The sequence below is a fragment of the Heteronotia binoei genome, chromosome 1, assembly GCF_032191835.1.
Source record: "Heteronotia binoei isolate CCM8104 ecotype False Entrance Well chromosome 1, APGP_CSIRO_Hbin_v1, whole genome shotgun sequence".
NCBI lineage: Eukaryota > Metazoa > Chordata > Lepidosauria > Squamata > Gekkonidae > Heteronotia > Heteronotia binoei.
The window spans coordinates 105,644,750-105,658,436 of record NC_083223.1 but is presented as its reverse complement, the minus strand read 5'-3'; the positions used below and the strand labels follow the sequence as shown (position 1 = coordinate 105,658,436).

Sequence of the window (13,687 nt, the reverse complement as noted above, 5' to 3'; positions counted from 1 at the left end):
GATGGTAGTTTTTAGGTGTTCCCAGAGTGCTTCTGGAGAAGGGTCTGTGGGGCAACTGAGGTCCTCAATTCTTGACTGGAGTTTTGTCTGGAAGGCAGCTTTAACTTCGGCTGACTGGAGGCTGTCAACCTGAAACTTCCTCCGAGGGATACCTCCTCTCCTGGGTGTGGGTTTAAAGTGAAGACGGAGATTGCAGCGTACAAGACGATGATCCGTATGACATTCTGCGCTGGGCATTACTCGGGTGTGTAAGACATCTCGAAGGTCTCTCTGGCGCACCAGAATGTAGTCGATAAGGTGCCAATGCTTGGACCGTGGGTGCATCCAGGTTGTCTTCAGACTGTTCTTCTGCTGGAAGATAGTGTTGGTGATGGTGAGCTGGTGCTCCATGCAGAATTCTAGCAGGAGGCGCCCGTTGTCATTGCAGTTGCCAATGCCGTGTTTGCCAAGTACTCCTTTCCAGGCTTCCGAGTCTTTACCTACTCTGGCATTGAAGTTGCCAAGGATGATCACCTTGTCCTCTGTAGGGGTCTTCCGTACGAGGTTGTGTAGATCAGCATAGAACTTGTTCTTTTCTGCAGGATCTGCTTGAAGGGTTGGGGCATACACACTGAAGAGTGTTGCATGCTGCTTGTTTTGAAGTGGGAGGCGCATGGACATGATGCGATCTGAGTGACCTGTTGGAAGGTTTTCGAGTTTGGAGGCAATGGAGTTCCTGACCATGAAGCCAACGCCAGAAAGGCGGCTCTCAGCCTTTGACTTACCCGACCAGTAGAGGGTATAGCCAGCACCATGTTCTTGAAGACTACCTTCCTCAGGGAAACGGACCTCACTGAGAGCTGCTATGTCGATATTCAACCTGAGAAGTTCGTGGGCAACTAGAGCAGAGCGTCGTTCAGGGCGACCACTGCCTACTGTGTCAAGCATGGTTCTGATGTTCCAACACGCAAGCTTTAGTCTTTGCACACTTTGTGAGGCAGGTGCATGCCTTTTCTTTGTTGTTATTTTTCGACCGCAAGTAAGGATGCCCGTTGACCGCGGCTAGCCAACTGGGGTGGGGGAGACGAGCTTTGTTTAGGCCACCTTTTCTAGGCCCCTCTCCGTGTGGAGCAAGCAGTGCTGTCCCTAGATAAGGCTGCTTGGTCGTTCAGGGTGCTGCCGAAAGATGCTTTCGTCTCCGGGTTAGCATCAGGCGACCAATATCCTGAACCGCCTACATGCAGGATCGGGACTGCGGCTTCCAGTGGCACCTTCCACCTGCCGTTTCGCCCCTTGCCTATCGCTGCAGGACTTGATGCGTTGTGGGTTGTGTGTGTGGATATGCCCTTCAGGCCTGCGCAGAGGAATTTTTTAGGTGAAGCGCAGTGTGCGCGGTACTGGCTCCACCCTTTTACCTGGGGGTCATCTGCCATGGCCCAGTAAGCCGGGACGCCGGCAGTGAGTCCTCCAGGTGGTAGGTGTTACATTAACGAGCTCTATCTGCCCGGGTTTGATGTTAGAGTTTTCCTTCTCTTAGGCTGATGAGGTTGGTGGGCCCAGCCTGCCCATCCGGTTATACCGCCGGACACTTCGGTCGCACCATGACGTAGCAAACTCTGTGAAAACGGGGGGGACCAGCGAGAAGGTGTTGCTACGGATGCAGTAATGCAGGAGAGGCCATTGCAGTGACCATCTGCCAGGCATAGCCAGACAGTGACCACGCGGCGTTCACTACACCGGGAGAGGAGAGGCTATGTATTGCGCATGCACTTTCCCTGGGGGGGTAGGATTCCCAGAGAGAGCCCACCCCCCACCACCCCCCTATTTTAATCAGGACTTTATTTAATCTCCCCTTTATTTAATCAGGACCATCCTGGTTACTTAGAGATGAAGAGAAACTACCCTGTGTGTGGCAAAATTTCTAACCGCTGTTGTCAAGTCACCTGACAATTTTGCAGTAGCAACCCTTCAGTTCTTTATTTTCCTGGGGAACGTTTATTGTGGGACAAGGCTTTGCTGTCTTTAGATTTTAGAAACATTAAAACATTTGAGACATTAAATAGCATTTAAAATACACACATAAAATACCGGTAGTTAAAACTACTGAAACAAACACATTAAAATATAAACACATAAGAATACACAAACAGGGATGAGTGCTAATAAAAGTGAGGGAATGCCAAACAAAACCCATTGGCAAAGACACTAATACAGGGAAACAGATGAATCTCCTTAGGGAAGGCATTCCAAAATTCTGTAGCAAAAAATCAGTCTTTTTAGAAGCATTTGTCTTTCTGTAAAAATGTGAACAGCATACCCAGAGAGCTGTCCTTAAGGATCAAAACCTAACAGAGGCTGACAAGTTAAACCTCTTCTCTCTGCATTGTATGGACTAGCTTGTGATGTGTGGTCTTTGTTTTGTCTGTTTCAGTAGTAGTGACTATTACATCTTGCGGAATTTGATTTTTTTGCAGAAAAACTTCCTTTGGTTTGTTCTACATCTGCTGCCAATTAGGCTTATTGGATGATCCTCTAGTATTTCAAGACAGATTATGTTCTGTGCTGCATTGTTCTTGTGGCAGGGAAACCTTGACACTGAATAGATGAGATAGAATTACATTCTGTTTGCTGAGAAAAAAGATTTTCAGCTTCTGCAAGGGAAGGGAAAATTGTCAGGTTGGTTAGGATTAAAACCTCACACAAGCCCAAACAATAGGAATAACTTTGCAGGGTTCGCTGAGTACTGAGAAGAAATCCTTGAAGCTGGGAAAACTACAAGACAAAGAACACCAGAGGCAAGGTAACTGGAGTAGGGGAACAATCGACTGCAAGAGTGGGTGACCGTCATAAGCAAGACAGGAACTAGTGAGAGAGAGACTCTGGAAACAATCTCAGAGTACTAAACATCAGACAAGGATGTATATTATATCTGCTGACTTTTCTAAAGTGTGTCCCAAAAACCTTCTGGGAACAAAGAAGGTCAGCAAAGAATTACACAAAAGTCGTGGTACCCGCAACTTAATCACACACTTATTTGAACTAACAGGTCAATTCTGTCACTGCAGAGTTGTACTTTCTCTGCCCCCAATTCATAATCCTATAAAACTCTTATTTTACAGTTAAAAAGTAATCATAATGATAGTTCACAAAACAACTTTAAAATCCATTTAATCCCTTGCTCACCTTCACCCTAGAGGAAGGAACTCTGCTGTGGCAATAACAGGCATGAACATCTGGATATATATTGCCTTTCCCTACCATTTCTTTTTAACAATATGAATTTAGTAAAAGTGCAGCAAAAACTTTATTATCATGGGTGTGAAATAGCAAAAATATTAGAATTTAAAAGTTAACAGTGTAACATAACTGTATTTAAAAGCACTTTCTAGAAAGCAAATTCCAGTGCATTGGGGCTCCCTTTGTAATATGCACATTTAGCATTTTGTAGTGATGGTGCCATTCCCATTCCCTAATCCAGACTGAGACTATTTGTCATTTCGCAATACTCCACCGTGCAAAGCCACTGACAGAGAGGGCTGGGGGGACAAAATTGGGGGGGGGGGGCAGTTGCAGGACCTTTGAGGCCAGCAGATTGTCTTTTCATTTATTTTTAAATGCAATTCTGGCTGTAGCCACTAGGGGTGCAGGGAAGTTGGAGCATACCATTGGCTAGGGTTGACTTTCTCCAAGACAACCAAACTTTCCTAGCAGGTCATGCTTACAATGGGCATCAGCCAAATCAGCAGTAGAGGAAGACAATAAAGCACAGCTGATGACTGCTACAGTAATTGCCAGCCTGCAGGTCATTTTCTCCAATAGGCTACCCTTTCTCTCTCTCTTCCCTTGCAGCTAACTCAACCTATTGCGAAGATAACCTGGTTCAGGGTGTTCCAATTCCCTTCATTTTGGGCACTGCATTTTCCATCATCATTCTGGAGTTGGTGGCCAGTTTTCAGACATATAGCATTGTTTTCTGAGTTATGCTTGCCACAAACCAGAGACCCTTCGCTTCCACTGCAAATAGCACAGTGTGATTGTAGTTTGTCTCAGCTGGGACAGGATTTTCTTATGTCTTTCAATTTTGGCCCTGAAACTCCCACAGTGATCCTGCAGTTGGTAGCCAATTTTGAGTCTCCTAGATTTATTCTCTAATCAGTTATGCCTGCCAGCATAGTGTAGTAGTTAAAGTGAACCCAAGTTCAAATCCCCATTTTGTCATGAAAATTTGCCAGGTGACCTTTGGCCAGTCACACTCTGTCTAACCTACTTTGCAGGGTTGTTGGGAGCATAAAATGGAGGTGAGAAGAATTAAATAAGTCACTTTGGGACACCATTTAATGTTGCCAATCCCCAGATGGCACCTGGAGATCTCTTGCTATTACAGTTGATCTCCAACTGAACAAAATAATTTCCTCTGGAGAAAATAGGTGCTTTGGACTCTATGGCATTATACCCTGCTGATGTTCCTCTCTTCCCAAACCCTGCCCACCTCAGTCTCTACCCTTACAGCCTCCAGGTATTTCCCAAAGAGCTGGTAACTATCCCCATTAGGGAGAAAGGTGAAGTGCAAACAAACAAATAGCAGATGGACAGACAGGCCGATTCTTTTATTACTATAGGTTCATGGTAACAGCAAGCCAAGTGATTTGTTCCATTATGATATTTGGTTTCAATCATGGTCATATGGGGCGGGGGAGGCAGAATCTTTGTCCGGGGACCCATGGTGGCTCTCAGCAGCCCTGCTGTCCTGCTGCTGAAGGTGGAAGGAAGGCTTAATGGGTAAGTGAATGGATCCTTCAAAGAAAATAGCACAGATTCTCCAACATCAGATGAGTATGGTAAGCCTAGCAGGAGCAACTTGTGAATGATCCACAACCACTCTAGACCGGACATATACCAGGTTTCCTGCTGGAACCAAGCCAGTGTGAGAGTCAGTGTGGTATAGTGGTTAAAGGATCTGGGAGACCCAAATTTGAATCCTCACTCTGCTGTAGAAGCTTTCAGGGTGACCTTGGGTCAGTCATTGTCAGCCTAGCCTACCTCATAAAGTTGCTGCTGCGAGGATAAAATGGTGGAGAAGGGTGTTAAAATCTACCTTGGGTCCCTCCAGGGAGAAAAGTGGGGTATAAACATGTGACTAAATAAACTGAGCTCTGGCGTTCACAGATATATTTAAAGTTGCGAACAGCCCAAGCTCCATGCTGGCAAAATGAGGAAGCAGGCTGGGCTCCCGTGTTTAACCCCCCAAAGTATCTGATACTATGCTCAGAAATGTATCTAACTAGTCTGATGTGTTTATGCTTCTATTCTGCTTTGCCTTTGTGTTTTTCCCTGGTCCCCCGTTAGGACTGAACTTGTTCCATGCATGTTTTCTTTTTTTGCCCATAAACTCTTTTTTTTTTTTTGTACCTGAAATAAGTTATTGTTAATTTGAACATTCAGACCATACCCCTCCACCCACTCCATACAGTTAAACCCTAGAGAAGCAAAGTGTTGTTCCTTCGGAGTCCCCCCCCCCCCCCCACATTGTTTGCAACCACTCAACTCATCGCCAGAGACATGGCTGAATGTATCAGGTGATCAGTGGCACTGTGTCCATCCACTGTTTCTCCCCTCACCGTTTCTGAGTTTTTCCCTGTCCTTTCCTCTGCATCTAACCACAGCACTTCCCCTTCGGCGGGATTGCTAACAGGCCTGGAAGAAAATGTCCTATCCCTTTTAATGGAAGCTGAATATGTGGGGATGGGCAGTTGAAGGTTTTTGTAGCACAAGGTTGCCTGGTAAACAACACATAATTAAACCTCTATTAAAAGGACAGGACATTTTTTTCCTGGTCAACCCTCTTCTTAGGTCATCACACCATCTCATCAACAGATCATGGAATCATAGAGTTGGAAGGGACCTCTAGGGTCATCTAGTCCAACCCCCTGCACAATGCAGGAAACTCCCAAACAGTTCCCCCTAAATTTAATGATGCACCTTTTTGTAACGTGTCGCTAGGGAGATGGGGTATTGTGGGATTTTGTTTGAATCCGGCACTATTTAAGTGTGATGTGGATCTACTGCTATAGTTCTGGCTCTAGCAGAGTGCAGAAGAGCAAAGCAAGAACGGCTCTGTTGGATAAAGAGCTGTGAAAAAAATTGTGACATGGTGATGAGGTGATGCACATCTCCCCTTGCTTTTCTAGGGTGCTTTCAAGATGTATCTGGGTGTCACCCCTAGCGTGACTTGCACTAACGCCAAGGGGAATGAGTTCTCCCTCATTCTGGATAAGAATCCCCTGATTGACTTTGTGGAAGAATTGCCGGCAGCGCGATCGTCACTTTGCTACTGCAGTCTCCTGTGTGGTGCCATTAGAGGTGCTCTGGAAGCAGTAAGGAATTATACATGGACCCCCTTCCCTTCTAGAATATGAAGCTGACAGCTGAATCTCAGTGTGACAGAGTTTTTCCTAACAGAACTGTTCATTAGCATGTGGTCCTCATTCACATGCATAGTGCATTCTGCTGCAACATACTTCTGCATTTTCCATGTGTATTTGTGTTTAGGGTCAACATTTCATGATGTCCAGATGCAATAGCATACATTAAAAATAGGACAGAGAAAATCCTCAGAACTGCAAATTTGATAGCACACTTGCATAAAAGTAGAATCTTAAGCCTGTTAAGAGTTTTTCTCACTGCTTCTCTTTGGGTTTGTACATCGTTGTAAGCCCTAATGGATTTCTCAATATGTGTTTGTATGAGACTGTGATGTTGTTTGTGCATTATATGCATTATTAAAGACTGGCTTGATATCTACTCTGGATCAGGAGATGATAATGGACTGCATGTTGGGAAGCTAAGCACATTTCAACATACATGGATCAGCTTCTATAAAATTTCAAAAAAAATCTCCATTTTTTAAATCTAAAAATTCACAAACTAGTGGAACATGGGGATAGAGGGGAGGAGGTGCTAGCCACTGTCGGAAGAGCTCTCCAAACTGAGGGAGCACACGGTGCTATCAAAGGCATACATGTAGAATGTTGCTCATTGCTATAGAGCTTTTTCACACAGCCTAAGTATTCCGGTATAGCAGCTGGCCAGTTACTGAACAGTAACGGGTTTCTGCTGGCATTTCAGACAGACCCGATTCAGTAACTGGCTGCTACCGGAATACTCTCACCTTTTCACACACTCCCGCGGCTGTCCCGGTAGTGAGGCGTGCCTGAGTCATCACAAACAAAGAGCAGCTTCTTCCACTTTTCAACCCCTCCTCCCGGGTTGAAATCGCTATGGGGTGCTGTGTGAAATGTCCAGTATCTAACCCGGGAGCAGTTTTCGCGCCGTTTTTCGCCCGCCGGCGCGCGCGATCTCCGGCTTTTTTTTTTTTTTTTGGAACGTCAGTTTAGATCGATATAGCGATATATCGCTATATCGACCTGTCAAAACAGCACCACCATAGGGATGGCTAGGCTCCGTTGAGATCCCTATGGTGGTGCTGTTTTGATAGGTCGATATAGCGATATATCGCTATATCGATCTAAACTGACGTTCCAAAAAAAAAAAAAGCCGGAGATCGCGCGCGCCGGCGGGCGAAAAACGGCGTCGTGAAACCGGCTGGCGCTGGTGGAAGCGAGATAAGAGCGGAACAGTGTGAAATGGCTCGCTTCAATCACGCTTCAATCACGGAACCCTACCAGGGAAAAAAACATGTGTATGAAAACTCCCATCGCTGTCTCGGATTACTGCAAGCGGCACAATACCGACTCCCTTCCGGTTTCCACCGGTAAGTGTGAAAAGGCCCATAGTCACAGAGTCAGAGAAAATATTGAGCAGCAGCCTATGTTTATACGCGTAGTTCCAATCTGGATAACTTGTTCTTTGCTGGTCTAATTTCTCACTGGCCACCCATGCACTATTCTCATCCATTTGGTGGATGCCTTTGCTTCACAAATGGCTCTTGTATACAAATAAGCTATTTCATTACATGCTAATTCTAAACTTCTATTTTGCATTTGTGATTCTAACCCACTTAATTACAGATTTGCATATCACTTCTATGAATACAGAAAGAACAGGATGTATTTTTAGACCAATGACTATGGATCTTAGTAGTAGTATTTAACAGAATTATAACGCCTTCTACACATGTTATTAACAAGGACTGATGGCCTTGCCTGGAACCTCAAGTTCAAGATACTCTTTTTATAAAAGCTGATCCATGTACACCAAAAGGTGCTTATGTTTCCCTACCTGTAATCCTTTCTCCAAATTTGTATAGCGTATGTATCATAGCATTGAACGTAGGCCTCCAATGTATGGTGTGCACATGCACGTATTCAAATAGCTCCTTGAATGCATGCAGGGGTGGATCTCCCCAAAGATTGACGGCATTGAATGTGGCTGTCTGGAATGGGATGTTGGGGAGGGTTTGGCGATTTGATTGGTGTACCGTCCACCTAACACACTGACCAGTGCCTTATTGTCCCTAATGGAGGTCGTAACAGGCTGGGCACTGGAACACCCAAGACTTTTGATCCTGAGTGATTTCAATGTCCATGCCGATGACATGAACTCCAATCAGGCGAGGGACCTAGTGTCATCCATGGCAACACTAGGACTCTCCCAATTGGTAATGACACCAACTTACCAGGCTGGGCACATGCTGGATCTGATCTTTGTGGTGGGAGTTTCAGTGGGATATCGTAAATAGGTCCCTCTCAGAAGGGCTGTTTCCAACAAAGAGGCAGTGGTCTGGCCTCTCTTGAAAAAAACAACTTTGGATCTGGCCGAATTGGTTCATTACTGGCCGGTCTCAAATTTATCCTTCTTGGGAAAAATCACTGAGAAGGCAGTAGCGCTACAGTTACAGAGCTTTCTGGAGGACGCTTCCATTTTAGACCCCCACCAGTCCGGCTTTTGCTCAGGCCATGGGACAGAGACAATACTGGTAGCCCTGGTGGATGATCTTCAGTGGCATCTGGACTGAGGCAGTTCAGCAGTAATTACTAGATCTGTTGGCTGCATTCAGCACAGTCGACCATCAGTTACTGATCCACTGTCTCGCCAACACAGGGATTCAGGGGTTGGCCTTACAATGGCTTTCCTTTATGGTTGGGGACAAAGGATGGCAATCTGGGGACAGTCATCCCAGAGGCACCTACTTAATTGTGGTATGCCTCCGGGGGCAGTGCTCTCCCCAATGTTGTTTAACATCTCTATGTGCCCCCCCTTGCCCAGATTGCCTGGAGATATGGGCTGGGTTGCCATCAGTATTCCGATGGCACCCAGCTCTATCTACTGATGGACACCTGGTTGGGCTGCATCGCAGAAAATCTGGACCTGGCATTGCAAGCTGTGGCTGGGTGGCTCTGGCTGAGTTGACTGAAGCTGAATTTATTGAAAACAGAGGTCCTTTGCCTGAGTCGTGCTGGTCCAGGCAGGGAAATTTCATTACCAGCTTTTGATGGTGCGCCTCTTACAATGGCACCCAGGGTCAAACGCTTGGGAGTGCTACTGGAACCTTCTCTGTCAATGGAGACCCAGATAGCATCCACTGTCAGAGCCACCTTTTTTCATCTTAGGCCTGTAAGGCAGTTGGTTCCCTTCCTAGAGCACAGAGACCTGGCAATGGTGATCCACACAACAGTCACCTTGAGGCTGAACTACTATAATGCCCTCTACATGGGGCTGCCCTTATTGCGAATCCAGAAACTGCAGCTGGTGCAGAAAGCGGCTGCCAGGCTGCTGTTGGGGATCTCTATGTGGGAGCACATACAGACAGGGTTATGGGAACTGCACTGTCTGCCAATAGTGTACCGGATTTGCTTTAAGGTGCTGGCTATTACCTACAAAGCCCTATATGACCAAGGAACTGCTTACCTTAGGGACTATCTCTCCCCCCATGTTCCCCAGAGAGTACTTAGATCTGGATCACAAAATCTGCTATCGATCCCCGGCCGAGGGAGGCAAGATTAAAATCTACTAGAGAGAGAGCCTTCTCGATTGTGGACCCCTACTGGTGGAACCAACTACCAGAAGAGATTAGAGCCATGTGGGACCTCTCCCAGTTCCGCAAGGCGTGTGAGACAGCTCTATTTCGGTTAGCTTTTGACTAAAGGATACCTAGAGCACTGAACACCATCAGACATTAACAACATTAGCACCAAACTGTTTTAATTGTTATTTATTGACTGTTGTATATTTCAATTGTATCATGATTGTTTTATTGCAATTTTATTCCTTGTGAGTCGCCCTGAGCCTGCTTCAGCAGGGAGGGCGGGATATAAATCTAATAAATAATAATTCCAGCAGGAGCTCCTTTGCATATTAGGCCACACACCCCTGATGTAGCCAATCCTCCAAGAGTTTAGAAGGGTCTTTTTTGTAAGCTCTTGGAGGATTGGCTACAGCAGGGGTGTGTGGCCTAATATGCAAAGGAACTCCTGGTAGAATTCCATTCCATATTGAATGTATGGAAGTCAAGGGTAGGGCCAGAAAGTGTGGCCCATACTCCTCTTCACATGATCATGTCCACTCCTAATAAGCATAGCTTGCATAAGGCTTTGAAAGTTCCTCTTGCAGAAAAGGAATACACTTAAAAACAAACTGGAGAAAGAAATGAGGGAGGAATGATTTCTTCCTGTTAACTGACTAGTCTTTTTTATTTCCAGGTAAACCTTGCTGCTGAAGTTACTTTCATTCAGGATCCATTGAAGGGTGATGAAGTGACAGAAATTGGAATTACATTCTTAAAGAAAGTTGAAGATAAAAAAAAGAAAAGAAATAAGTGAATCCAGAGTCAGAAATATGGATATCTAATAGTTTGGCTCTTTTACCTGCCTATGAAGAGAACCTGATCCAGAAAGGGAAACCACATAGAACAGGAAATCTGCCTGTGGATCCCTCCCTGGATCAGATCTATTATGACAACAACAATGAAAATTGTACTGCATCCTACTATCCAAGGATATGTGAACGAGATAACTTCATCCTCATTTCCAAGGGCATGTGAATGCTATTCCCTGATAGATCAGTTGACAGTTTGGTCCAAGCTATCTATGTGAACTCTTGCTCTTTTAATAAACCTTCCTGTGTGCTTAGGTCACCAGAGGAGGCTCTTCTCTAAAGTTAAAATAGGGGGCTGTGATGAGTAGAGCTTTCCTCAAAGTTGCACCCTCCCTGTGGTACTCCTTGCATAGGTTTAGCATAACTTGGAAAAGGCTAAACAAGGTGCCTTTTTTCTCCTATGTGAGACCTGTGGGGGAACTGGCTTTCTTTATTGCTGCTATATATTTAGGAATGTTTGGATCTTTGGTTTCCTAGTTCTATTTTATTATTTTTATTTGGGTATTATTTTTAAACAAGGGCTTATATTTAATTGTGTGATGAGCCAGCTATGGAGATTTGATAAAGAAGGATACACATTGAATAAATAAGGACTGAATGCAATAATTGTGGTAAAAATTACAACTGTCTTAGTAAGAATAACTCTGTCTCTGTCAGGATCCAGAATTATTAACAGAGCAATTTTTCATGTAAAATGAGGCTTGTTTCATTACAAGCTTAAGTAGACAACATCAGGTTTCTCCTAGTCATGCTCAAAATGTAATAGAGACCAAAAGCAGAGAAAGTTAAGTTTGAACAAATATCTAAAACTGATGAATGTGTTGAAGTTTACTTGGGCTATGTTAGCCCCTGGCATAAGTGGAGTTCTTTGAGTCCCCAACTGTCTGCCTTCATATTCTTGGATATTAAGAGTAGTATTAGGTTGCATTGAAACATTTGCTTGTTTTATTTTTGGGGGCCCAAGTAGTTCTTTCAGGAGCTCAGAAATATTTCCAGAAACCAATAAATTATGTGAATGTTCATAGCTGCCATTGTCCATCTGCTTCTTTAGAAAGTCTCTCCCCCTATAATTACGGAATCATTCCTCCCTCTCCTAGGAATAGACAATCCCGGACTAATAAGGATCACATAGCAAATGGGATGACATCATGGCACTATGTGGTCTATCTCTTTGGTAGATCTGACAACATTGGTGAGGGCAAAGACGACTAATTTCTAGTGATAGCAACACTTCCTGAAATGATGAATGCTTTCTGACACTTTTCTGGGAAAAACTAATAATTTGTCCAAGGGAAGGATTTTTCAACACTGCTGGAAAAAAATTTCATGAAAATTGCCCTCACAACTTTTTTGCTTTCTTGAGGAGCCCTATTTTTCATACCACAGAAGGCTGCTTATAAGTTGCTTCTTTCTTGGAATGGAAATAGTCCTTCTGTGCATGCTTAGATGACAGCCAAACTAGACAAGATGTCATCCCCAAGTTCACCCTGGGGATGCACCTCCATTCTGTAGACTGAGTTCCAACTGAGGAGCTCCTTTTAACAGCACCACAGGGGCCTGATTCTGCTCAGGACCTCTGCAACCTGGGGCTCCAGCCTCCCCCTCATGCCATTTCTTGACCAAAATGGTACTGAGGTGGTGTTATCTGCCAACACATGACACCTGGTGCCATTTCAGGTCATAAATAGAGAAAGGCAGGAGCCTTTCCTCCTCTCATGCTGAGGTGGTCCTAACCAGAATCAGTCCCTTGGAGTGATGGAGGAGGACGTTTTTTAATACTCTGCTTTTCTCTACCTTAAGGAGTCTCAAAGCAGCTTAAATTCACCTTCTCTTCCTCTCCCCACAGCAGGTGGGCTTGAGAGAGTTCTGAGAGCAGGCTTAATGTGGAGGAATGGGAAATCAGACCCAGTTCTCTAGATTAGAGTCTGCTACTCTTAACCATTACACCCCGCTATTAAAAGGACTGGAGCACTCTCAACAAAATTCAGGTGCATTCCCAGGACAAAAAACAGAGACACTATCATGTCTAGTTTGGCTCGGAGGCCTAAGAACCCTCTCACTCTGGGGCCAAGGAAGACAGACAAATACTTAAACTGCTTGGAAACCATCTACTGTGACTAGGGAATCTTTTGAAAAAAGCAGTGAAGGAAAGGAAGGGGAATAGACAGAGTCCATTAACCCACAGCATCACTATATCTAACAAACTGGCAAGCATCTGTATGGATGATAAGAGGTCAGTTAAAGGAAAAGGATCAATAATCAGCATGCTCAAGCTCCTAAGAATGTTTGAGATTGAGGGAGTGGGTGGGATGATTCTGCATGGCCTTACCCACCTTGTGTTTCCTGTCTTCCAAAGTGGTTGAACAGAGCCTCTTTATGAATGTCTGTAATTTTTATGTAATATTGCAACATAGTTGCCATTTTATTACTGCTTTCTCAAAAACTAAGTAAAATATTTTGTGCTTTAAGCTATTTAGCAATTTGTGATGGTATTTTTTTCGAACATTTTATCTGAGATAATTTTGAAAGTTACTGCAATTATTTGCTACTTAGTATGATCTACACTAGTGTTGAAAGATTGTTCTTGAAAAATTAGAGTCCTTCAATTTAAACCAGATCAGCTATGACTACAGATGCAAATAAAATATCTAGTATTGTAATGTCCTGAACAGATCTATGGGAAAACTACATTTAGTATATGGTATGCAGTTCTGGCCACCCTATCTCAATGTTAGGAAAGTATGGAAAAGAGCATACAACAAGATCAAGGCGTTGGGACACTACCCCACAAGGAAAGGCTAAAGAGGCTGAAGCTTTTCATTTACTCCTGATCTGAACTGGAACTCTGCACAATTCCTACTTTCCTTTAAGAAAT

At 44.4% G+C, this 13,687-nt stretch overlaps 1 protein-coding gene across 3 annotated transcripts in view; it reads left to right on the top strand.

Annotated features, from left to right (window-relative positions):
* TRAPPC3L (trafficking protein particle complex subunit 3L) overlaps nucleotides 1–13,288 on the top strand; it is a 35,916-nt gene extending 22,628 nt beyond the window's left edge. For all 3 annotated transcript variants that reach the window (XM_060238414.1, XM_060238422.1, XM_060238430.1), the window contains 2 exons: nucleotides 6,168–6,353; nucleotides 10,638–13,288. In XM_060238414.1, coding sequence (XP_060094397.1) covers nucleotides 6,168–6,353; nucleotides 10,638–10,757 — 306 coding nt within the window. In that variant the 3' untranslated portion in view covers nucleotides 10,758–13,288. The remainder of the gene's footprint in view (nucleotides 1–6,167; nucleotides 6,354–10,637) is intronic.
* The last annotated feature ends 399 nt before the right edge of the window (nucleotides 13,289–13,687 follow it).